Below are 24,105 nucleotides of genomic sequence, written 5' to 3' on the forward strand. Positions count from 1 at the left end.
ATTGGCTGCTTTTAGCCAATCAGTTTGCAAATATTTATTGGGCACCCAGGGCGCTAGGCACAGCAGGGAAAATAGAAATGGATAAAGATATGGTCCTTATGGCCCTTGTAAGCTACTTGTGATAAGACCAAAACACGAAAAGTTAAACAGTACAAGGTAGTATGTGACCGAGGGGCGTGGGCAGAAGTGTCACAGAATTTTAGAAATTAGAGAGTTGACAACCTGGATGATACTGAGAAAAAAGGGGAAGTAAGGGCACCCAAACCCTAAAGCTCCCACACAGACTGAAGCTAAAATATGCCCAAGATTATGTCACTCACCTGCTCAAACGCCTTCAATGACTCATCCCTAACCATCAAAGAAAGTCCACACTCCCCAGCTTGGCCTTCCAGACCCCTTTCACTTTGCCAGATTTTGCTCCAGCCAAACGTTCCTTGAACACACAATACCTACTGCTGTCCAACTCTCTCTGCTGCTGATGCTCTATCCTTCTCAACACCCCTACCCTCAACCTCAGCTACTGGAAACCCATCAGTTTTACATTCCACCTCCTTCCTGGAGGTACCCCAACACTGTCTTTTCATTACTTCACAAGATCTTGCCTCTTGAGAAAGCCAGTCTCCAAGCTGCCTCCCCAAGGGTTCTCCCCTCCTGGCATTCACCCTCTTGTGTAGTCTCTTCCCACACTGAATAAGAACGACCTGTGTGACCAAGACAATATTGTGGAAGTGGTGGTGTGTGACCTCCAAGGCTTGATCCCAGAAGACGTTTGAGACTTCCATTTGTGCTCTCTTGGATCACTCACTTTGGGGAAAGCCATCCACCATGTCATGAGGACACTCCAGCAAACCTGTGGAGGGGGCTGCATAGTGAGGAACTGAGGCTTCCTGCTCAGAGCCAGCACCAACTGGCCAGCTATGTAAGTGAACCATTTTGAAACTGGATCCTCAGAAAAAAAACCAGAAAAACCTTCAGATGTCTGCAGACCTGGCTGACTCCCTATCTCTAGTCTTAAGAGAGAACCCAAGTCAGAATCACCCAGCTAACCTGCTCCCAAATTCCTGACCTACAGAAACTGTGTGTAAGAATCAGCGTTTATTGTTGCTTTTAGCTGCCAAGTTTTAGGGCAATTTGTTATGCAGCAATAGATAACCAATACACCTCTCTGATGTAGTTTGCGTTGCATTCCAATTATTTGCATCCTAACCTTTTTCTTAGAACTAGATTAACATTTCCTGGAGGGCTGAGACATTCTTTGTCATTTTTCAATTCTCTGGGTGCTTTAGTAAGACACTTAGTAATCATTAGTTGATTGACTGAATTATAAATACTAGAAAAACTAAACGAAACCATTGGTGAAGCTGTGCCTTGGGTTGACTTCATATCAGTTTTGGATGATTCTGTAATTTAAACATTTTTTAATTCTTTTTTATTTTTTACTTTAAGGACTTGATATTTTTACTTAAGGGCTTGGTAGTGTGGAAATAGGAGCAGCTGGTAGTCTAGATTCTGATCCCAGCCCTGGTTCTTAGGAAACACTGCCAGGAATACAGACAGACCTCACCTCACCTCTACCCCAAGACTTGCCTACCATGCTGACATTCCTAACTTGTCCCAGGACAGGAGTAGCTTCACAGGGTCACAGGTGATGCATAGGCAGTGAGGCAGGACAAGAGTCAGGGATGAGAACAGAGGAGGAGACTGGCAATAATAAACAGCAACTACTTAAAGGGCCTGCAGTCGGTCAGCCACATCCACGCAGCCTGAACCCGGCAGAATCCCCATTCCAGGGACTCGGGCCCCAGTCCCAGGAACTGAAGGCATTTCCCAGGTTTCTAATTGAGAAGATTTCTTCTGAATCCTCCAGTATCTTAAAGAGCGTTCCAGCCCAATGCAGGTCTTCCCCTGAATTCAGGAGGAAGTTGTGGTCTAACAGAGTCCTTCTCATAGGTATTCTTGGAATTCATTGTAGCTGGTCTGGGTGAGTAGTAAGACTGAATACCTCTTTTTAAGCCATAAATAAAAACAGGACCAATTTTTTGTGGGTCCTTTTACAGAACAAACCATAGACATCACACAAAGATGCAGTCACTCCTTTGGAAAACAAAGAAATCTGTTATCACCCCTGTGCTAAATCATAGGAGATTATACACAGTAAGTATAGTAAAGCAAGAGGATAATAAAATATACTAATTCCTAACAGGTGAGCTGGCCCAGAAGGTCAATTTACCTTGCATAGATATTTGTATTAATGACTCTGAAGATAGAAACAGCAAAATAATTAGGAACTTCCATATAGGAAAGCTACAAAAACATGTTAGAAGACAGTTGGTTTTCACTGTAAAAAGCAGCGAATGCGGCTTTAAGTCAACAACGGCGGTACAAATCTAGTCAATTTAGCCCAGGGCCAAAGCAAGATTAGTTCCAAGAATGAGTATATAGCGCTTGTTAGAATTCTGTGCAGTTTAATTTTAAATGTCCCTTTCTCTCTTTGGAGACTATATCTACAGACCTCAAAGAGATTCTGGTATTTAGCCTAATAACTTCCATCTGTTAAGCACACCTCATTGCCTATAGGCACCAGTCAGATCAGTTTCTTCTGAAAAAGGAGGCTAGAGATTGATTTGTCTATGTAAAATTATTCTATCCTATTAGTGTTGGAGACCTGAAATTCATTAGCAAACAACTTGGGGCTAGTTATACAAGCCTTCTGATAAGAGAAGGCTGCCTTCCAGCTGTTCCTAACACGCCTTCGTAAATAAAGAGCCATGGCTCTGTCTAATCTCTTAAAGATGTGTATTTCATTTAAGAAAACAGTTTTAAAGTGGCTCATGATCTTAATCTCATTTATTGTGCTGCAAACTACAATCAAATCATTTGTTAATATTTTGCTCCAGTACATTTCAGCAATATCAGAATAAGATCATGTCTTTTAAAAATATACAATGCGTATCATACATTCCGTCAGGCTACATCTTTGTCTTATAGTCTCCATTTCTTGTTCAAGGCAACAATCAACTGAACTCCAATTGTTTCATTGAGAAACATCGATAAAAACATGGGAAACTGGGTAGGAAATAATGTTCAGAGAAAAGCAGAATATTAAGGTATAGGCTATGGTCACAGCTTTAATAAAGAACTATGGATAAGTATGGCAAGGAATATGAAAAATAAAACAAGTTGTTTTCTCACACATATCTATAACCTTTCTATGTTTTTTCTTTCTAAATTTCCGTCACTTCTTTCGGGAGTTGTCTTAATAGTGGCTGTAGTTTATTTGCTTTTTAAAATTATCAGGATAAGATCTCACCTCATCAGACAAGAACTTATGAGCCAGTCATTGACGAAAAGGGTAGTGACTACTTCAAGCACCCTGAAGAGATGCCTGCCTGTCTCTTCCTAAACATTCCGAATGGGTGAGCAATTCCACAATTTCCAAGTTTAATCTCTACAAGGGGGAAAAAACTCTTGTTTAGCCCGCTAATAATGGTGGATTTCAAGGAAATGTCCTCATTTTTAACTTCAAACTAAAATAATCCTTTAAAGGAAAGCAAAAATGATATTTGGGGGTCCAGCCTGGTGGCACAGTGGTTAAGTTCAGCGTGCCCTGCTTTGGCAGCCTGGTTCATGGCTTCGGATCCTAGGTGCAGACCTACATGCCGCTCATCAAGCCATGCTGTGGCAGCAATCCACGTAAAAAATAGAGGAAAGATTGGCACAGATGTTAGCTCAGGACCAATCTCCTTCACCAAAAAAAAAAAAAGATATTTGGGCAAATCATAAAAATGAAGTCATTCATTAATACATATTTACTGAGAACACAGGTATAGACATAAGAGTTCTAGAAATGAACAAAACTTAGTTTCTGCCCTCAGGAATGTAACTTAGTAAGGCACTGATAGCTGCAAACTAAAGTGAATGCCATTAGTGGTATAATCAACATAAAGGTAGGGAAAGCAGAATGAGCTATTCAAATTCTTATGAGGAAGAGATTACTTTTGGACTTTTTTCCTGATAAAGCATAAAACCAGTAAAGGTTGCGTGGAGGAGGAAACATTTGAACTAGATGAAGGATAGTCTAATTTTGTCCAGGAAAGAGAAGCAATGGGCGTTACAAGAAAGAAGGATGAAAGAAAGAGAGAGAAGGAAAGAAAGGAAGAAAGAAAGAAAGGAAAGAAAGAAAGAAAAGAAAGAAAGAAAGGGCATAATCAGCAAAGACAAAAGCAGGGAAGAGTGGAGTGTGTTCTAGAACCATGCACAGTTTAGGAATTGGAACCAAGGAAACATGCAGAAGAGTAGTGGGGATCAGACCTCGCCTTGAACAGAGAGAGAAGGATGGGGCAAGACAGCAAACATTGTCCTTTGGGGCTTGGGCGAGAAGCCTTCATTTGCTGTTGTATCTAATCCTGACAACTTATTTTACAAGTGATAAGACTGAGGCTCTGAGCAGTCACATACGGTTTCTGAAAAGCACATCATTCGCCTGTGCATCCCTGAGACGGCCCCAAACCTGGTGCCCAGCAGGTCCTCCATAAACACTGCCCAAATTCATGAATGACAAACCAACAGGTCCATGCTCTGCCACTCCACCATATTGCTCTTCTGGACTGGCTTCTGATAGAGGTTGGGAGCCATTGACAATTTTGGGTTAGAGGGATGCAATAATTGGAGAGCTGTGAGTTAAGAAGAGAGGAGTAAAGACTGAGGAGGTGGAGCGGGGGAGTTACCCAATGTTTGGAGTCTAAAGTGTTTACACACAACATTTTCCTTTGCTCAGCATGCTTTGTTATACAGATTTTTCTAAGTATTAGAATGCCTCAAAAACTCAAGTGAAATCTAAATTCTCTCCTTTACCAAATATATTTTTATCATGAAATTTAAGCACTGTGGAAGGTATAAGACGAAAAGTTAAAACTCCCTTCCCCTCTTGCAATCCACAGTTCCACCATTAATAGTATATTGTTCATTCTTCTAAAAAATGCTTATGCACTCATGAGCACATAATATGCTTTTTTTTTAACATAATGAGATCATTATTTTGCTTTTTTATTTAATCTGTCTTGGAGATCTTTCCATGTCAGAGCACAGAGACCAAACTTGTCCTAAAGCTGCATAATGTTTCATCTCAAGGAAGTACCGTACTGTATATAAGCTGTTAATGCACATTAGGTTGTTTAGACTTTTTGTTTTATTTGTTCTTAAAAACAACACTGTAATGAATTCTTTTTGTCCCAAACTGAATTCACTTGTGGTCACTTGTATCAGCTTCGTGGATAGCCACAGATGAGCTCTTTGTGTAAGGCACAAGTTAGCAAATTCCCTCATATGTTAATGTAGTTAACAGTCACTTATCTTAACAAGGAAGGGGAACACAAAGATAACCTAAAACTAAATTTACTCACAGGAGTGCCTCAGGATATTTTGCTGTCCTGGAGCCCCCTGGAAACACTCAGGGCCAGAGTTCTGGCCTCCGGGCCTGAGCCCCTCTTGCAGAATTCCTCATTCCACATTGGGGCAGGACAGCATTCCCTCCGAGGAGCCCAAAGTTCTACCTTTTTGGCTCTACCCACGGTTTCAGACTCCTCTGGTTTCCATGCTTAAAATGACCATGAAAAGGGCAGGTGAGAACAATCAGAATCACAGGCTTACAGAGCTGGGAGACATTAGAGATTATCTAGTCCACACCTTCCATTTCTTAGATGTGGCAGTGACGACCCAGAGGGTTGACTAATTCAGCAAAATCACACAGCCAGGCCACTGCACAGCCCAACTTCCTCACACCTGTCCAGAGCTTTCTCCCCTACATAAAACCAAATAACATCTGCATCCTCTGCTTAATTATTTCAAAAAGACCATGTAAGCAAAATTTGTCTATAATATTCCCCTGGGTAGAAATAATGATGCTTAAAAAAAAAAAAAAGACCACGCTGAGAATAGATGTAAAGATAGCACAGATAGTAAGAAATTCAAAGACTTTATTTTTAGATCATTTTAACTTCTTTCTCCACCAAATTTACTAGTAGAATGTCTAACAAGTTTCAAACTTCACACATTTAAGTTTCACCTCCCTTCTCCCGTCCCTTGCAGAGGTATTAACAAGCAGGTGCCGGTAACACTGCTGACTTGTTATCAGCAAGGCTCACAGCTCTCAAGTCATCTGCAGCCCTGACAGTGGATTTTCAGGCCTGGGGCTACTCAAGGCCGAGAGACTCTGGAGCCACATTTGTATTACTCCCCACTCCCCCTCCCTCTCATGCTGTAGAGTCTAAATCAGGGATCTCCAAGAGCTCTGAGAAAAGTCTGTTCAAGATGTGAACATCACAGAGTAGCCAGCTCCCTTCTGCAACCCCTGGAGCCCAGCTCTGTGACCGACCTCCAGCAAGCACCTGCAAGCTGGTTGGGTGGAGTCGGCGTTTCTGCAAGAGCGAGGACAGCAATCTGGTTAAGAACCAATGAATTTGAATATCAGCTTTGCTTTTAACCTTGAGGAAGGGCTTAAATTCTCATGGTCTCAGTTGCCTCATCTTTAGAATGGGGGTAATAATGATTGAACCTAGAATTTGGCAATGTTTATAAAGAGCTTAGTCCAATACCTGGCACAGAGTAATACATTTTGAGCCGCTGCCACCATGTGGCTCACACACGGGCCAACCAGAGGCAAAAGGCAAAAATACAGGCAGCTGAAGGCAGGAAAAGAAGAAAAAGTCTTCAGTATGATTTCTGCTGAATTAATAAAAGCAGAATAGAAAATGGTTACATTTTTACACAAGCCCATGTTGCCTATGGAAATTCCTAAGAGCAAAGAATCCTTCCCAGGACTGTTTCCACAAAGACTTGAAATGCTAAATCTGGGAAAAAACTCACTAGGGTGGGTCAGGTTGGTGAGCTGCCTCCCAAGGGCCCAGCCACAGCCACAGCCTGTGGACCGACCAAGAACAGAAAAGTGGGGCAACCAGAGCAATTTCTCATGTCAAGGGCGGCTTTTCCATGTCACCAACTCTCTGTTACCAGCAAGATTTCCCTGGTGTAGTCAAGGCTATAGGGTTTCACTATTTCTTCCAGCCTAAAAGATCACCTCGACATTCACATCCATCAGAGAAGAGCCACTCTTCCATCACTTCTTGATTATTCTCATCATTGCTTTTGTGTGCAAACGTATCATATGTTGTTTATTTGTTTGTGTTAATTACATGGCACTGAGGTACTCAAAAGGAAGGGAAAAAACCAGTCTGCGTGGCCCCACAGGCCAGGACCTGACAAGGAGAACCAGGGAAAGGACATTGCTGAACTAGTGCAGGCCAGGCATAAAATGAGGCCGCCCAAGATTATGCCTGTATGAGAAGTGCTCTGACAAGTATGAGATACCAAAGGTCAGAGGTCACAAACTCAACTGTCTATAGGAGGCAGACAGATAAATGAAATGTGCGACTGACCAGGGTAATACACCAGCAAGCAGCAGAGGCTTTGGACAAACTGGCACGCATGCCCCTCTAACCAGCATTTAAATTTTAAAAACTAAACACAGTGCGTATGTTGAATAAAATGCATCTGAGATCACATCTGCGCCGACAGCTCCCATTCTGATGTCCTGCCATGGATTCTGGCGGCCAAGAGGTAGAGAGCAAAAAGGTCAGCCAAGAAAGGATGGGGCAGGCGGCAGCCCCAGCATCCTCAGAGAGGCCAGGGTCTGGGCCCCACATGCCAGGGGCCTGGGCCGTAAAACCAATAAATAGAGGTCAAGGGACCAACAAACAGGAGGGCAAGCAGGTATGAGGACCATGGCAGCCTTCAGTGTGGAGCCAGATACTCTGTGAGCCAGGGGTTCCAGCATGCTGGTCCTGAGAACGCCTTAACATAAGAACGTGGTCTGACAACCTGACGCTGTGAGTACAGGGACAACCCAGGACCATGGGTGCGGCGCCCACACACCTTCTGCTCAGGGCAGGGCCTGCCGCAGGGAGCAGATCTGAGGCAAAGCCTCGCGTGACTGGAGGGAAAGAGACAAAGGGGCGAGGCAGTTCCTGACAGGCTAAAAAGAAAAGGAAAAAACCCACATCCTTCCACATCATTTACTTCATAAACAAGTATATATTTACTGCCAACTCTATACACTTTACAAGGTACAGCTGAAGTTACAAAGATAAAAAGCTACAGTTACTGAGAGCAAGTGGCTTATTCTGCCTTAACAGGAGGGAGAGGTTATTTGGCACGGTGGTTGGCCAAGTCATCAACTTGGATTTGGTACCATAACAGCTCACTGATTACTGTATTGGAGTGCTAGGTAGACAGTAGATTGAAGGAAACAGATATATAGTTGATGCTCTCCAAAGAGTAGGTCACAGAGAGGGACAGAAGATTAGATTATTATCATCAGACTTTTTGACAATACTTTGTCAGAAGAAAACGGAGTAACATAGTTTTAAGATTGTCAAGGAAAGAAAATGTGGGCCAAGGATGTTATATCCAGCAATTGACCTTTAATAGAAAGGTCAAAGACAAAGTGTTATCAACAAACTGGGGAAATAAAAAAATTAGGGAAAATTGTTCCCATGAGCCCTATCTAAGGAAACTACTAGCTTCAATTAAGATATCTAGAGACATTGATAAGAGGACTGATGATAAGCAGGACACACACAGTTACCTGTAGAAATAAGGAGACTGCTGTATGCATAATACAGGACAATCAAAGGGTAATTATAAGATATTCTATCTATCCTGTGACTAAAAAACCAGGATTCTAAGTGTGGAAGAAAGGAAATACAAACGTAATACAGAGGAGGTTAAACAAAAACCCCAAAGTCTTGAACTTGACTTGGAAATATGAATATGAACTCACAATGTATTTTACCTTTATATGTGGATATATGTTTGTATGTAAATGCGTGTGTCTGTGTGTATTTTCCCAGTTCTGACCAGTAAAAAGCCCGATACACAATGACCATTCCAGTGAGTGAGCATCTCTAGTGCCTGGATTATGGCCCTGAAATATTGTTCTCATTAAAAAGCAAACAAACAGGGATTCTTAAAAGAATGGCTGATTCCAGGTCTAGCTAGGAAATGCACAAGACAAGCCTAGATCACCTTAACATTCCAGGTAGCATAAACGCTATCAGAGATTTCTAAGGTCATGTGAGAAGGACTCAGGAGCCAATTGGAAGAGGCTCCCACTGGTCAAAGATGAGATCATTTGAGTCTTAGTAAAAATTAAAATTTCAATGGATTGAAATTCATCAAATATATTTAATTTCATGATCACAGCAATTAAAAAAAACTCTAATTGGTCACCTTGTAGGAATGATAGGAAACCAACTCTTGAAAACTGGGTAAATCAAAGTAAAGAATCAAGCATTTATCTTGCTTTTTCTACGTGAACTGTACCACTGGGTAATCAAACAACAGATGGAAGAGGAATCTATCCGTATAAAATTATTCCAGCTAACAAATAAAATCAAAATGACAGAATTAGAATATCACCATCCTGCAAACCCCAGTGAATTAACAGGTCCAGACAGTGAGGATCAACAGCTGCTAACATCAAAAAGGAGTGAAAAAACCAGACATCATGTGCCTCCCGTGAGAGAATACAGCAGCACCCGTAATCTTGCCAAAGGGATCAAACCTGAGTCTGATTAAGCCTCTGGACCCAGATACAGGAAATAGAGGGCAAAGGAACAAGCTGACGTGCACCATGAGTGCACATCTTTCTTGATATCAAGACTGTGAGAAACTACAGATCAAACAGCCAAGGTCCTTCAACAAAATAATTATTCTTTAAACGGGGGAGGATGTTAAGGGAATCTGTAGATTAAAAGAGATTTAAAAGACACTTGAAGTTTTTAAGAAATGGGCAAGACTAAACTATAGTGGGTTAGGCTGTTCACTTGGGTGATAAAACCATAAAGAGATGCAAGGAAGTGATTATGATAGAAGTCAGGATGGCATTAACTTTTGGAGGAACTGAGGGCAATGTGATTGGGGGGCGGGGGGCACGAGAAGCCACTTCTGGGGTAGCAGGCAAAGTTCTAGCTCATTCTTTCTTTTTTTTTTGGCTGAGAAAAATTTGCCCTGAGCTAACATCTGTTGCAATCCTCCCCGTTTTTTTGCTTGAGGAAGATTTGCCCTCAGCTAAGATCTGTGCCAATCTTCCTCTCTTTTGCACATGGGACACTGCCACAGCATGGCTAGTGAGTGGAGCAGGTCCATGCCCATGATCTGAACCCATGAACCCGGGCCACCAACGCAGAGTGTGTGAAACTTCAACCACTTGGCCATGGGGCTGGGCCCCAAAGTTCTATTTCTTGACCTGAGTGGTAGTTATATGAGTGCTTGCCTTACAATAATTCATTAAAGTGTGCATTTGTTTTGTATGGGTTTTCTTGGTATTTGTGTTTTACTTTGCAATAAAAAGGTAAAAAAAAAAAAAAGGAAGTATTAAGAAGATCTAGGCATGTCAGCACGGTAACAGCCAACTGATGAAAAAGACTGCAAGGTACAGAGGAATGACAGGGGCCCCTCAGGAAATCAGCCGCGAGCTAGCATCTTTGGAAAGACTTCCGTGTCCATGAACTTCTCATGTTCAAGGTAAACGATTTCATCTGTACTGTTTTAATTAAAATTTGCCTAATAACACTTTACAATTTTTAAAGCTTATGGGAAATGATGTGCTCCTAAACATCTCAAAGGCAACCTCAGTTCAAAATGACCTCTTGGAGGCCTTCTGGAGTTGCAAAAAGCTGTTGCGTGTTGGGTTCTCACAGACATGAGATTTATCACCAGACTCAAAGTTGAAGCATCAACATACCAATCTATGGCAGCTTCAAGTTCCCAGAATCAGACATGGAATTTACACCCCTCCCTCTCCTACTCAGCTCCTCATGCAAGTTATTAGCAAGAGCAGATTAACAAAAACAAATAAACAAAACAATTTTCCCTAAGCTTTAAGCATCCTAAAGTCTACGTGAAACGCCACACCCAAAGTGTTACAGCTTTAGCAACAGGAATTCAGGAACTAAGTGAATAAACACAGGCTCCCAAAGTCCACTCTGGTCTGAGCTACTGGGGCTGGACCTCAGAGCAGCAGCTCCATTGCAATCCTGGCATCAGAGTCACAAGATGAGAAGCACACATAGCATTGCATCTACTAAGGGCAACTCCCAGTTGCCCAAGCATTCTGCAGGCTGCAGTTTCTGCACGACCATTAAGAAGTTGTCCCAGCTTCTGCAAAATCTGCCTCACACAAAGACTCGATAACCTGAAGACAAATTTGCCCTTCACTCAGATTGGTACTCTGCTGCACGAGCCAATAATGAAAGACGCATTTCTGTGTGTTATTAAAATTGTCCCATTTCTGGGCCAGCCCAGTGGCATAGTGGTTAAGTTCACGCGCTCCACTTTCGCAGCCCAGGAATCACAGGTTTGGATCCCAGGCGCAGACATATACACCGCTCATCAAACCATGCTGTGGCGGTGTCCCACATACAAAATAGAAGAACACTGGCACAGATGTTAGCTCACGGCCAATCTTCCTCACCAAATAAAAAATGAAAAATAAAAAATAAATTGTCCAACTTCTTCCCAATATGAAATAGGGAAGTGCAGCTCCGCTGGTTTTGAACTTCCACACCCCTACTTTGAAATGTGAATGATCTGTAATAAACATAGGATTTGGGGTACAATCTGCAGATGGCAACAGATCTGTGAATGACAGAATAAGTGCTGGCACGTGGCCCTGCAGACGGCCTCACTCTGTGTCTCACAGAGGAGACTGTGATGACTTGTTGAAGGTCACCAGGTGAGTGAGTGAGTGTCAGCCAGGCACACTCTCATGGTTCATCTTTCTACTATTAAAAACAATAAAATGTCAATTATATCTCAATTAAAAAAATGTGAAGAATTTAAAACAAGGACACAGTCTATGAAGTAGACTCTCACTGGCTGAAGAAGTTAACAGCCTTTGTGAGTTCACAGAAAATGAGGGAGTTTTAGCTGTTTTATTGGGGAGTTGTACACTGCAGCAGTTCAGAGCACAAGCGTGGGAGGCAGCTGAGCTGCCCGGGTGTGAAGCCCAGCACAGCCAGGCATCTGCCGAAACTGATCCTGCCTCCCCAAACCTCAGCTCCTCACGTGTAAATGCGGACTAATAATAATGCTTTGCTCATAGATCTGTTATGAAGATGAAGTGAAATAATGCAGATAGAACACTTAGCGCCTGGCCCACCATAGACACTCAATAAATGTTTGTCACTACCACTGTTACTGGTCATGTTTTGTGAATGTTTCCAGAAATTTAAAGAACTCTCTGTTTGATGAAGGCATCTTCTGGGTTTCAATGCAGGATGCTGCTTCCACAGTAAGTAGTGCTATTTTTATAAACCCACAGTACTTAACATTAAAAAGTCACTATGAGTAGTAATTAAGTATATGTGAGTTTTCAACACCCTCCACATCTTTGTTTTTCTCCTAACTATTCATCGTGGGTGGTGAATTTTAATTCCAATGAAACCTGGGATGATGATTATCAGTAATAGTGGTGGCCTTAGCTAGACAGCGTCTAGGGAATGGGAGCCTGGGGTTAGCGCAGATGCTATTTGCCCAATAATCATGCCCCTCTCCCTTCTGTCTGTTGGCACAGCCAACCTCCCACAGTAGAGCTTTTCCCTCTATGCCCACTACTCACTTTCACAGCTTCCCTTGCAGCCACGACTTAGTTCTGGCCACTGAGGCCTGAGGATGCTTCAGGAAAGATTTTATCCCCTGATGAACAAGAGAACAGATTTATGGCTGCCCTCTCTGTGTCCCACCCCTCCTCTCCACATCCGCACGCACTTCCTGCCTTTGAATGAAGTTGAGGGGAGTGTGCCATACCCGTTGCTAAGGAAACCATTTTCTGCTCATGAGGTAGCAAGTCTGCAGAAAAAAAGGTAACATGCTAAGGATGGCAGAGCAGAAGAATGGAAGGAACCTGGTCCCAGACGATATTGTTTGAGCCACTGATTCAACCCTGAATGGCACCAACCCCAGACTACCCTTCACATAAGATAACTTAATAACTTTACTGTTCAAACCACTATTAGTCAGGCTTTCTCTTACCTGCAGCCTAAAGCATCCTGATTGTTATGGGCTGAACTGTATCCCCACAAAACTCATATGTTGAAGCCCCAACCCCCAGTATCTCAAAATGGGACTGTATTTGGAGATAGGGTCTTTTTTTTTTTTTTTAAAGATTTTATTTTTTTCCTTTTGCTCCCCAAAGCCCCCCGGTACATAGTTGTATATTCTTCGTTGTGGGTCCTTCTAGTAGTGGCATGTGGGACACCACCTCAGCGTGGTTTGATGAGCAGTGCCATGTCCGCGCCTTGGATCCAAACCAACGAAACACTGGGCCGCCTGCAGCGGAGCGCGCGAACTTAACCACTTGGCCACGGGGCCAGCCCCTGGAGATATGGTCTTTAAAGACATGATTCAATTAAAATGAAGCCATTAGGGTGGGCCCTAATCCAACTGACTGGTGTCCTTATAAGAAGAGAATTGGACACACAGACACTAGGGCACACATACAAAAGAAGCTGAGAGAATTTGTTTCCAGCAGAACTGAGCTACATGAAGTATTAAAGGAAGCTCCTCAGGCTGAAAGACCAAAAAAAAAAAACCTGATGGAAACTCGGGTCTACGGGAAAGAACGAAGAGCCCCAAATACAGAAAATACGTCAATCATTACGGAAAACTTTTCTCTCATGTTTCAATTTCTTCAAAAGATAATTGTTTAAAGTAAACAATAAATAATAACCATGATTTCTGAGGACTCTACAAAGTAGATGCAAACTATATGACAACCACATAAGGGTATTATTTGCAATACCCTTCACAAAGGTGATTGTCATAGCTGGATTTCTGCCCCCACCTGCTCCCCCAGATTCTTATGTTGAGGCCCTAACCCACAATGTGACTGTATTTGGAGAAAGGGCCTTTAAAGAGGTAATTAAGGTTAAATGAGGTCGTAAGGGTACCCTAATCCAATATGACTGACCTTATAAAAAAAGAAAGAGAGACACAAGGGATGTGTGTTCACGGAGAAAAGGCAGTGTGAGGACACAGCAAGAAGACAGCCATCTGCAAGCCAGGGAGAGAGGCCTCGGGAGAAACCAAGCCTGCCAACACCTTGATCTTGGCCTTCCGGCCTCCAGAACTGTGAGAAATAAATTTCTACAGTTTAAGCCACCCAGTCTGTGGCATTCTGTTACGACAGCCCGAGCTGACGAATACAGTGATATGGTACATTATTTATTGTCATCAATATACACACACTAAGAGCAACCATAAAAGGGAAGAGAACTTACAGAAGACTGATTAAAGGGTAAATTAGGGGTGGAGGTGCTTGTAGGGAACTGAGAGTCCAGGGATGCACTCTGAGGGGAAGACTGGGGTGCTTAATTCTCTGCCCCTGTGGTCCGTCTCTGCAAGTCACTGCCCGACCTCCATCTGCACTTTTCCGAAATTGTGAGGCTAGAAGGCCCCTGGTGTGCTGGACTCTAGGCAGCAAACCCGGAGAATGGTTGTCTAGAGAGGAAGGCTGAGGCAAGACTCAAATTAGTCCATTTTCATACTTCTTGGTCCCTAGTCAAATATTTAAACCTAGAGGGAAAAAACTAGTGGTTCTACTAAAATCAGCACTATGTATCATCACTAGCAGACCTCCATTATTTATAATTTCCATGGACCCTGTGAGAACGATAACTTGAAACCTGATCAGAATTCATATAGAGGGAAGAAAATCTCAAGTACTAGCACAAGTCAAAATGTGAAAAGAAAAAAAAAAGAAGATAAAGAAGGAAATTACAGCAAGATGGCTTCAAAGAAAAAAGTTTGTTCTCCATTTTCCCATTGCCCACTATAAGGAAATGAGAGGGGTATTCTGAGAACACGACAGATTCCCAGAGGTGCCAGGACCCCAAGACAGGGAAACAGACCCAGAGCTGGGAAAAGAGGCCACTTGGCCACTCAGTCTTGGGCCTGGGGCTCCTCCAAATATGGGCCACTCCTGAAAAAAGGATGCCCATCCCGTGTCAGTGATCTACAAAGCCACGTGAGGTGTCCTCAAGTCAGCGAGCACACTCGAGGATGCTGTCAGCATGGCCAGTGACTCAGAATCTAGACTCTCAGTTAATAAACACTGAGCAGATTCCCCAGAGTCTCTGCTTTATGGCTTTCAATTCCTGGATCTCTTTGTGGCACACCACTACTGGTTTTGGTTGTTATTTTTTGTTCTTGACCTGGTTGTTGGTCAACATTTTTCAACCCAATGAAGGCCTACTTGAAAAACCACTTTGTTATAGTTCCTAGGATGGGTACACAGGTGTTCATTTTGTGCGTGTTCATTTTAATCTTCTTTAAACTCTAAAGCCACTCTGTACTTTCAAGAGATTTGCTCTTTCCACCGCCAAAAAACAAAAAAACAAAAAAACAAAAAGAACTCCTACAGATATCTGCTGCCTGAATAATCTTCTTTACAGAACCAGACTTAAAACTGGTCTCCCAGGCTAGGGGTTTTCAAGGTGCTGTGTATCAGTCACCGGGGGGCCTTGTTAGAAATACACAGGTTCAGCCTCTGTGATGCTGCAGCAGGTGGAGCCCGAGAATCTATACCTTTTGTATCAAGCTTCCCAGGTGCTTCTGCTTTGCAGCAGGTTGGGACCTAGAGCCCTAGATGAGGCCTAAAATACAGAAGCACATTGGACAAGCTCAAAGTTTCATTTGGCATATCACCTTTGTGGCTGCCCAGATGATCACGGTCTCAAACCATGCCCTCTGCGGCACACAGGGCAGGGACTCCCGACTTCCTTGGGAGGCGCCCTGTGGATACATGGTCTCTGACCCTGCAGGTGTTAGCAGCCATCCATTCAGGCACCCTCAGTCAGTCCAGGCCATAAAAGCAAAGGAGCAAAATGGCTAAGCATGGCAACACAGAGGCCATCGCCAGAGGCTGGGGGAGGTCTGAGCTCATTCACCTGGTCCAGGCAGACTCCATGAGTCCCCGGGTGCCTATCGCTACACCAAGGAAGAGGAATTCATTCCATCCCCAAGTCAAGACTGCTCTGCCCTTCCAGGGCCGTGATCGTATTTAATCAAACACCAGCCATTTCCCAGAAAACTGCCTGATCTTTTTAAAGAGAGAAGAAGGAAGAACAAAGGAGTCGTTTCATGATCACAGGGTTGTGAAATCAGGTACTGGACTTATTTCTTAAAGGTTTGAGTCATGGAAGCTTGTTTTGAACTTTGCAATCTGTTGCCAACAGTGTGCCTGCAGGTTTTCTCAAAAGACCGAGGCATTTCTGCGGAATTCCCTTGTTGCACCTGCATGTGTGTGAGACTGAACAGTCAGCTCAGGAGCCCGAGACAGGAAAGGATGAGGGCAGTGAGCTCTCCACGGCACACACCACGGCCTCTGTCTCCCTCACTTTGGTTGAGAGTGATATTGTAAGAAACTCATTTGCAAAAATAAATAAAATACTAGGAGTGGAGAAGGCTTGAACGAAACGAATTTGGTTTGAAGGAATAAAAGCCTGGCTTAGGGAAAGGACTGGCCGGGTGGGCTGTTTCTTACTTTTTGGCTCCTTTCAAATATTCATGAGTGTGCGGTGTGCCCCGCAGAGTGCCGTGCTCCCAGAAAAGCTCGCCCCAGTGAACAAGCCTGAAGATGCATCCCTGCCCTCTGCCTCCCGGAAGTCTCACAACTTCCCCTGAAGACATGCCAGCCCGAGTCCCCTTGCGACACCAAGGGCAGCTGAGACATAGCTTCCTGTCTGTCTTGGATAATCCGGTTTCACACACTATCTGTTTTAAACAAGGGCCTCCAGAGGTGAAAGGCCAACTCTCTCTCACAACTTAACTGTAACAGGTCTTTGAAAAGCTCCCCTCACGTACGGGGAGGCCCAGTGGATGCCACAGCTCATCTTCATGCTCAGACACATAAATCCCAGATGCTCTGCTCTGGCTCATTTCTCTCGAGCAGCAGCAGCAAGATGTCCCTCTGTAATCACGTGACCCTGCAGCTGGGAGTCATTGAAATTGTGCTCTATTCACCCCACTGTGGGGGCTCCTCCGGCAGTATTAGAAGAAAAAAAGATCATGCTAAAGCACATGTGGTACAAGTTACCACTCTCCCTCTCTACTCTACTACGACCCCGTACAAACGCCATCCTCTTGAAATGAGACCGATCTGGCCAATCTAACAAAGTCTACCACTTGCTGGGTGCCTTCTGCATATTGCACAACAGGAGAGGAACATTCCAGTTTAATTCACACAACAATCCTATGATGTAAATACTATCCCCCGTTTTTAGGAGAAGAAACAGGCTCAGAAAGCTTAAGTAGATTGTCCAAAGTCACACAGCCATTGGTGGCCGAGACATGAACAGCTGATTCCAGCAGTCATGTCAACCAACCACTTCTTGACTAAACTAAAAGTCATCTTTATTCCCAATGTTTAAGGAAACTACAACAAATGGAATTTTGGACTTAATTCCCTTCTCTGATATGAAAGAAACAAATCTCGATTTGTTTATAAGTCAGCTTGGGGTACACCAGGGGAGTCCCATTCCTGTGACCTCTCACACCTTTTTTTTTTTCTTTTTGGTGGGGAAGATTGCTGTGTGCCTAGCCTCCAGTCACTTGCAGAGAAATATCACCATGTTGGTCTATTACCCTTCTTGTTCTATTTGAAAAAGCACAACCCTAGGAAAACAAACTTGTTGACGCCCATCCAGCTTTGCAGCTGGTTCCGAACCTCTGCTACCTTGGTTCTGAAGCATAAATACTTGCTTCTAGAGAAAAAGCAACTGCTCTCTAAAAGGATAGGTGGGTGTTATTGGATTATTGCCGAGCCTGTGACATTTTCATACACGTTGCTCAGGTGACTTCTATGCTTGACATGAAAGGCCAAGAAAACAAAATTCTGTGGATCAGGTTTACTGCAGTTATACCCCCGGTTATTTGAAACAGACATCAGAAGAAATGTTTCTTATTATTGAGAAATAAAAATACTTTAAAAATTGTTCTTAGCTCAGGGCTAATCTTCCTCAAAAAAAAAAAATTGTTCTTCTACTGTCCTAAGAAGTGCCTTTAACTTTCTTTTGTGAAACACAGAAAAATTCTGAACCCATTTTTGCCACTGTTAAGTTATCTTCAGGGACTTGTTCTTATTAATAAACATTTTTCTGCAAGTCACTAGTTCTCTTGGATCCTAAACCTTCATGTGAACATGAGAGGGTTTTGCAGTGCCATGCACACAGTAGGAACTCAATAAACACCTGCTGCATGAATGAATGGTGTTCACCTTGCAAGCTGGACAGAGGGGATGCCCCTACAAATTTGTATAACTTGTATGACAGCAAATGTTATGGTCTAAGATTCATGTGCCAGAGGGTTTCTAAGGTGCCTCTTGCCTCTCACATTCTAGAATTATCTACCCTCTACTTTCAGCTCAAGTCTTCCCCTTAAGGCTAAAACATAGCATGCAAACTGACATCCACTGGATACTATTTGACCTCATTTACATTTTGCAACAAGGTTCACTGAATTATTTTAACCCTCAATGAATCATCCATTTTCAGCTACTGGGAAGCACCACTGACGGACAAAAGTCTAGAAACTGCAGTTGGCTCAGACCTCAGTGCCACAGTCATCAAAGCCAGTGACAGGAGAGCGGGAAGTAAACTGTTACCCACGGGGAAACATAAGGTGGGACGTTAAAAGCTGCCTTTTGGGGTTTGTTGGGTTCTTGTGTGCATTTGGTATTAAATGCAGGATGTGGGCGGCATGAGGAGGGGTGGGGTGAGAAAAGTTAACTTGCTCACACAGTGCCTTCCCTTAACTTCTGCATCAGAGCTGATTCTCTGTGAATGCCAAATGGGGGCAAAAAGTCCACTTTCCATCCAGGTTGGCCCCGGGGCATGTCCCCATTGCCCAAGCCAGTGCCCCTGGTACTGGGGTTGTTCTAACACTCCGTTTCCCCTCCGTGAGAAACCAGGAGGCCCTTATTTGTTATCACTGCCATTCCCCTGCCTCCTGGAGGTTATCCCATCTTCAGTCTCTACAATTTGCACCAGGGAAAAATGGAGGGGGTGGGGACGGGACTATTCTGCAGGGTGTGGAAGCAAAGCTCAATTCTGACTGAGTACAATGAAATCTCCAAGAAGAAAATGTGTTACTCCCAAGGGGCTATCCCAAGCAGAAAAGGACTAACTGGATCAACTAACTATGACACCTCTGTAGAGCCTGGCACTGTGGCAGACTCAACATCAAGGATCAGCAAGCTATCTGAAGTTCCCCAAGCCATAAACCACCTGGCCATCCGCTCCTCCCCCCACATGGCATTTCCTAATGAGAACTGTTGGATGCAATCATTTCTCTCCACACACCCTTTCCTCCAATTTCAACAGAACGAAGAACTGCAGAGTACAGGCCTCAGAAAATACTGTTCCTGGCCCTTGCAGCGTGCCTTTTCACGCTCAGTTTCTGCCATTCTTTTGGGATCCCAGAAGAGCCTGTCCTCATAACACCTCACGACACAGAGGAGATTATATCTAGCAATACAGTCAGAAACAGAAAATTAACAGACAACGAAGATGAGAAGATTTTCCAGCTCACAACACCCCTCTTCTCGTTAAATTTAAACACACCAGAACAAAAGACACAATTGATTAAAAGTCTCCCCTAAAGACAAAATTGTAAAGACCCATTTGTGCAGGATCACCATACTTTCAGGGGAACTTCCTTATATTCAATAATTTATTAATGATTCTTAAATTATCAGATAATCTAGACAAATATAATGGCTTATAAGGCCTATGTCTGTTAACGTAAAGAGCTTCACACGAAACACTCAGTATCTAAGGTATTCGTATTTTACTGGGAGGTAGGACATAGTCCGCTCCCCTAAACTTTATTACTCAAATTACAGGTAAAAGTCAAAAGGTGGGCAAGGGGTGGGGGAGGCAATTAGTGCTTATGGAGGAGAACAGGCATCCCAAAAATCTACAAAACAGCTAATTTTGTGACCAGCCACAATATTAACAATAACTTGCTGACTTAACTCCCCCTGACAGATCTAATTAGAAGGTGGCAATAAATGGTTCCAGGTGTTTAATTAAGTGTGATAATTATTTCTTTCCTTAAAGAGAGATGGAGTCATATGTTTACATTTCAAAGCATAATGTTTCCTTAGTTAAAACACTGTGGAAACACTTTTGTGTAACAAAGGATTCAAACCAGGATAAAAATATCTGCTGCGATAAACAGCACTTAAAGTGATTTATCAGCTCTAACTTTCATATGCCCATGCCCGACGGCAACTTAAAGGCTGCTCTGTTCTGGTTATTTCTTTAGCCACATAGTTTTGTTATCCTTACACCTCAGTGAATAATTTCTACTCAACCTGTCATTTCCCTACCAGCATGTCTTAAATGAAGTCTTATCAAGGAAGTGGGGAGATTTTATGGGGATCTCCATTCACACAACAAGAACATAGCAAGAATAAACAGATACAGAAAAATTCAGAGACTGTTAGAATTGGATGGGATCTCAGCAACCAGGGAATCCTTTTATGGATGGACTCAAGTACAGTACTGCTCTCAATTAACGGCAGTGATTCAACTTTTTAAAAGTGCAGGCTGGTGTATATTTTTTTAAATATGCCCCACATTAAGATAGTATTGACTCCCCAAAAAGTAATTTATGGAGGGATGGAATTATCAGTCTTAAGTAACCCAAGGATTTTGTTGTTTCAACACTGGGCACTCAACTCGTGTCTCCCTCCTTCCATGATTCCCTCGGGGTACTACTGCTCTTTCTACCTAGTGCTGTGTTTTAGGAAATAAGTTGGCTTTAGAAATACGATGTCACTGAACCAATAAACACCCTTTAGGTGCCCAAGCCTGGTTGGTCAGCGTGGTCTTGAACTCTCCTGGGTCGGAGGGAGTTCATCAGGTGTTCTTGCATCAGGTGCTGAGGGCTCCAGAGTCACACGCGCGCGCAAGGACACACGCACACACACAACTTTCTTCTTCCAAGAATATCCACCAAAAACTCTCGTCCCTGCCGGTTTTACAATTCCGGGTTGGATTACAATCTCAAACCAGCATCTCGGTCTGCAATCTGGGGCATCCTGATAACCCGGGCAGTCCTTTCGATAGCATGAGCTGTTACCAGGAGGGCGTGACACACAGCAGGGGCCGCGTTGACGAAGGAAGGAACAGCGAGTGGCGCTCAGGGCAGGAGATGGAAGATAGGGGATCGATCCGAGTCGGTAAGGACCCCTCGCCGGAGGTCTCAGATTGTTGCTGCAACGCAGGAACTGGGTAAAACTCCGGGGAGTTTCCGGGGCTGTGCGCGCCTGCACACACCCTTACACACACTCGCTCACATTCACCTACTCACACCCACTCACACTCACTCACTCCCGAAACTCTAGGTGAGTGGAAAGCGCGCCCCCAGGAGCAGCGTGCAGCCCAGCGGCCGGGAAAGCCCGGCGAGGGTGTGTACGGGACCGGCGAGCCCAGGAGGCACTTACTCGGAAGAGGGGGCGCGGTGGCGCCGGGACACTCAGAGGCGAGCTGGGCGATCGGACGGCGCGGAGTCCCCTAGTCGCTCTAACGCTCGCGGGCTCCCGCGGACCGGTCAGCCGAGCGCGGGCTAGGGCCGGCGGGAGGAAAGGAGCCAGGGGCCGGGGGCGGGGCAGGCCGGGGAGGAGGAGCGGAGCCGCCGAGGCGGGCCGGGGGAGGAGGAGCCAGGGGCGGGGCTGGGGAGGCTCTAGGGAGGCGGGGGCGGGGCCTAGAGGAGGCACTAGGAGCCTGGAGGCAGAGCCCGCAGAGGAGGGGGAGCCGGCCGGTCGGGGGCGGAGCGTGCCAGGGAGGAGGAGCGGAGCGGCAGGGGAGGCGCGGGAGAGGAGGAGCGGCCGGGCTAGGAGAAGCATCTACGAGGCCTGGGGCGGGGCGGTAGGGAGGAGTCTGGCAGCTGGGATGGGGCGGACCGGCCTGACCCAGGGGGTCGGGACCAGCCTGTGCTCCGGAAAACCCACAGGAGGGCTGAGCGGCGGCCTGAGCGCTGGATCCGGACTGCGAGGCGAGACCCCTGGGATCCAGGGGCCAGGACTGGCTTGGAAGATACGCAAAGATGTTATCCTTCAGATCTCTCAAGTTTCTTCAGTTGTAAAAATGAGATACCAAATGAGCGTGTTGAGACGGTTAAACGAGCTCATGCATGTTTGCTCCGTGCCTGGCACATAACAAGTACACATGAATGTTAGCGTCTGTTGCGATTTATTATTATTATTATCCGTATAAACCCCTCAATCCCGCCTCTTTTTTTTTTTTTTTTTTTGGCTTTTTAGCCTTTCCTGGCCTCAAGTCTTTGTGGCGTTGTCTGACGCGTTCGTGATTTCTGGTTTCCGTTCGCGGAGGATGCAGGGCTTCCTCTCGGAGTTAAAGTCTCATTGGCTCCGGGGAAGCCAGTCCAGTGTCAGCCACCCCACGGAGTTCTCTTTGACTGCCCCTGCCCGTGGAGCCAAAGCCTAGCTCTCCACTGGGATGGGGCAGAACCTGGGCCTTAGTTCTGCCGAGGAGCCCTGACCCGGAGCCATTCTCAAAGGCAAGAGAGCTGCACCTTCGTGGGTATGCTATGAAACTATCCATAACATACACATCCACTAAGCACCTGTTACATGGTGACTCTGTGCAGAGGGCTGGAAATAGTAATAATACAGCAAAACTTAAGATCTGTAGGTCCTGTTCTAATCCTTAAAATAACCTATAATGTAGATCCTATAACTACCTTAATTTTATAAAGGGAAAAGGAGGTATAGTGAGGTAAGATAGCCTGATTAAAGTTACACATTTAGGAAGTGGCAAAGTATGGTTGAGAGACAGGGAAATAAACACTTGATAGGTGAAATAGACAAAAATCACAACACATTTGGGTTTAATGTCCCAAACAGGAATATACACAAGGTTTAGAGATGTTTAGAAGAGGACACTGTGGTTATAGCTAAAGGCATGGAGCGTCAGGAAGATCTTCCTGAAGATGATGTGTGAGCTGGGTTTAAAAGAAGGGAGTGGGAGCTTCACAAGCAGCTATAGGTGGAGAACAGACACAGTAAACATTTTTCAAGCACTAAGAAGGGTTGGGGAAGAAGTGGTGATTGGAATGAAGCTAAAACAATAGAAAAGGACCAAATCCAAATACTGTCTTCCTATAGGAGCTAAAGAATATTAATTTGACCCTTGGTTAGTAGAAAGCCAGAGGATTTTAAGCATGGGAAACACGTCAAATGTTGTTCTAGAAAAGTTAATCTGAAAACAGCATAGAGAATGCCAGGGCCAGGAAACTTGCTTATGAAGTTATTGAAATATGTCAGGTTGGGATGTTGTGGTAGGCAGAATGACTCCAGGAAACATGTCCACTCCCTAAGCACCGCCCCCCCCCCCCCAACCCCGGAACCTGTGAATAAGTTACCTTACACAGCAGAAGGGACTTTACAGATGAGATTAAGGTTAAACACATTGAGACCGGGAGATTATCCTGGATTATTTGGGTGGATCTAACCTAATCATATGAGTCCCACAGAGTGGAAAAAAAGTGGGAGAGGGTAAAAGTATGAGAGGGACTCTACCTGGGCCAGGAGCCAAGGAATGTGGGTGGCCTCTAGAAGCTGGGAATGAACCTCAGCCATCAAAAAATGACGATCTCCATCCTACAACCACAAGGAACTGAATTCTGCCAATAACCCAAATGAGCAAGGAAATGGATCCTCCCTTAGAACCTCCAAAAGGAATTCAGCTCTCTGACCCTTTGATTTTCTCCTAGTGAGACCTATAGAACTGTAAAATAATAAATTTGTATTGTTTTAAATCCCTACACCGGTGGCAATTTGTTGTGGCAATAATAGGAATGGAATACAGATGCTGAGGGCCTAAACTACATGGACAGAAAGAAGTGAATTCATGATTTACACAGGCCCTGGAGATTGATAGGATGTGGGGGATGGGGGAGGAAAAGAGTCATCTAGGTCAATTTAAAGGGTTTCTGGATTAGCAGGCTCACCCTTTGGTGGTG

The 24,105-nt window shown here is 44.4% G+C and overlaps 1 protein-coding gene and 1 long non-coding RNA gene across 6 annotated transcripts in view; one reads left to right on the forward strand and one right to left on the reverse strand.

Moving 5' to 3' along the window:
• Window positions 1–21,768, reverse strand: part of TNFAIP8 (TNF alpha induced protein 8) — a 111,557-nt gene extending 89,789 nt beyond the window's left edge. The window contains exon 1 of one of the 5 annotated variants that reach the window (XM_070233205.1): window positions 21,566–21,768. Coding sequence is in view for 1 of the 5 variants with exons in the window: in XM_014730723.3 (XP_014586209.1) it covers window position 21,566 (1 nt within the window). In the remaining 4 variants the exon portion in view is untranslated. The remainder of the gene's footprint in view (window positions 1–21,565) is intronic. The other 4 variants (XM_014730723.3, XM_070233203.1, XM_070233208.1 and 1 more) reach the window with 4 other exon arrangements.
• LOC138917316 (uncharacterized) lies at window positions 21,170–22,304 on the forward strand. The gene is made up of 2 exons (XR_011425135.1): window positions 21,170–21,301; window positions 22,075–22,304. It is a non-coding gene; the product is annotated as an uncharacterized lncRNA (long non-coding RNA).
• Window positions 22,305–24,105: the final 1,801 nt, after the last annotated feature.

The sequence above is a fragment of the Equus caballus genome, chromosome 14, assembly GCF_041296265.1.
Source record: "Equus caballus isolate H_3958 breed thoroughbred chromosome 14, TB-T2T, whole genome shotgun sequence".
Classification (NCBI taxonomy): domain Eukaryota; kingdom Metazoa; phylum Chordata; class Mammalia; order Perissodactyla; family Equidae; genus Equus; species Equus caballus.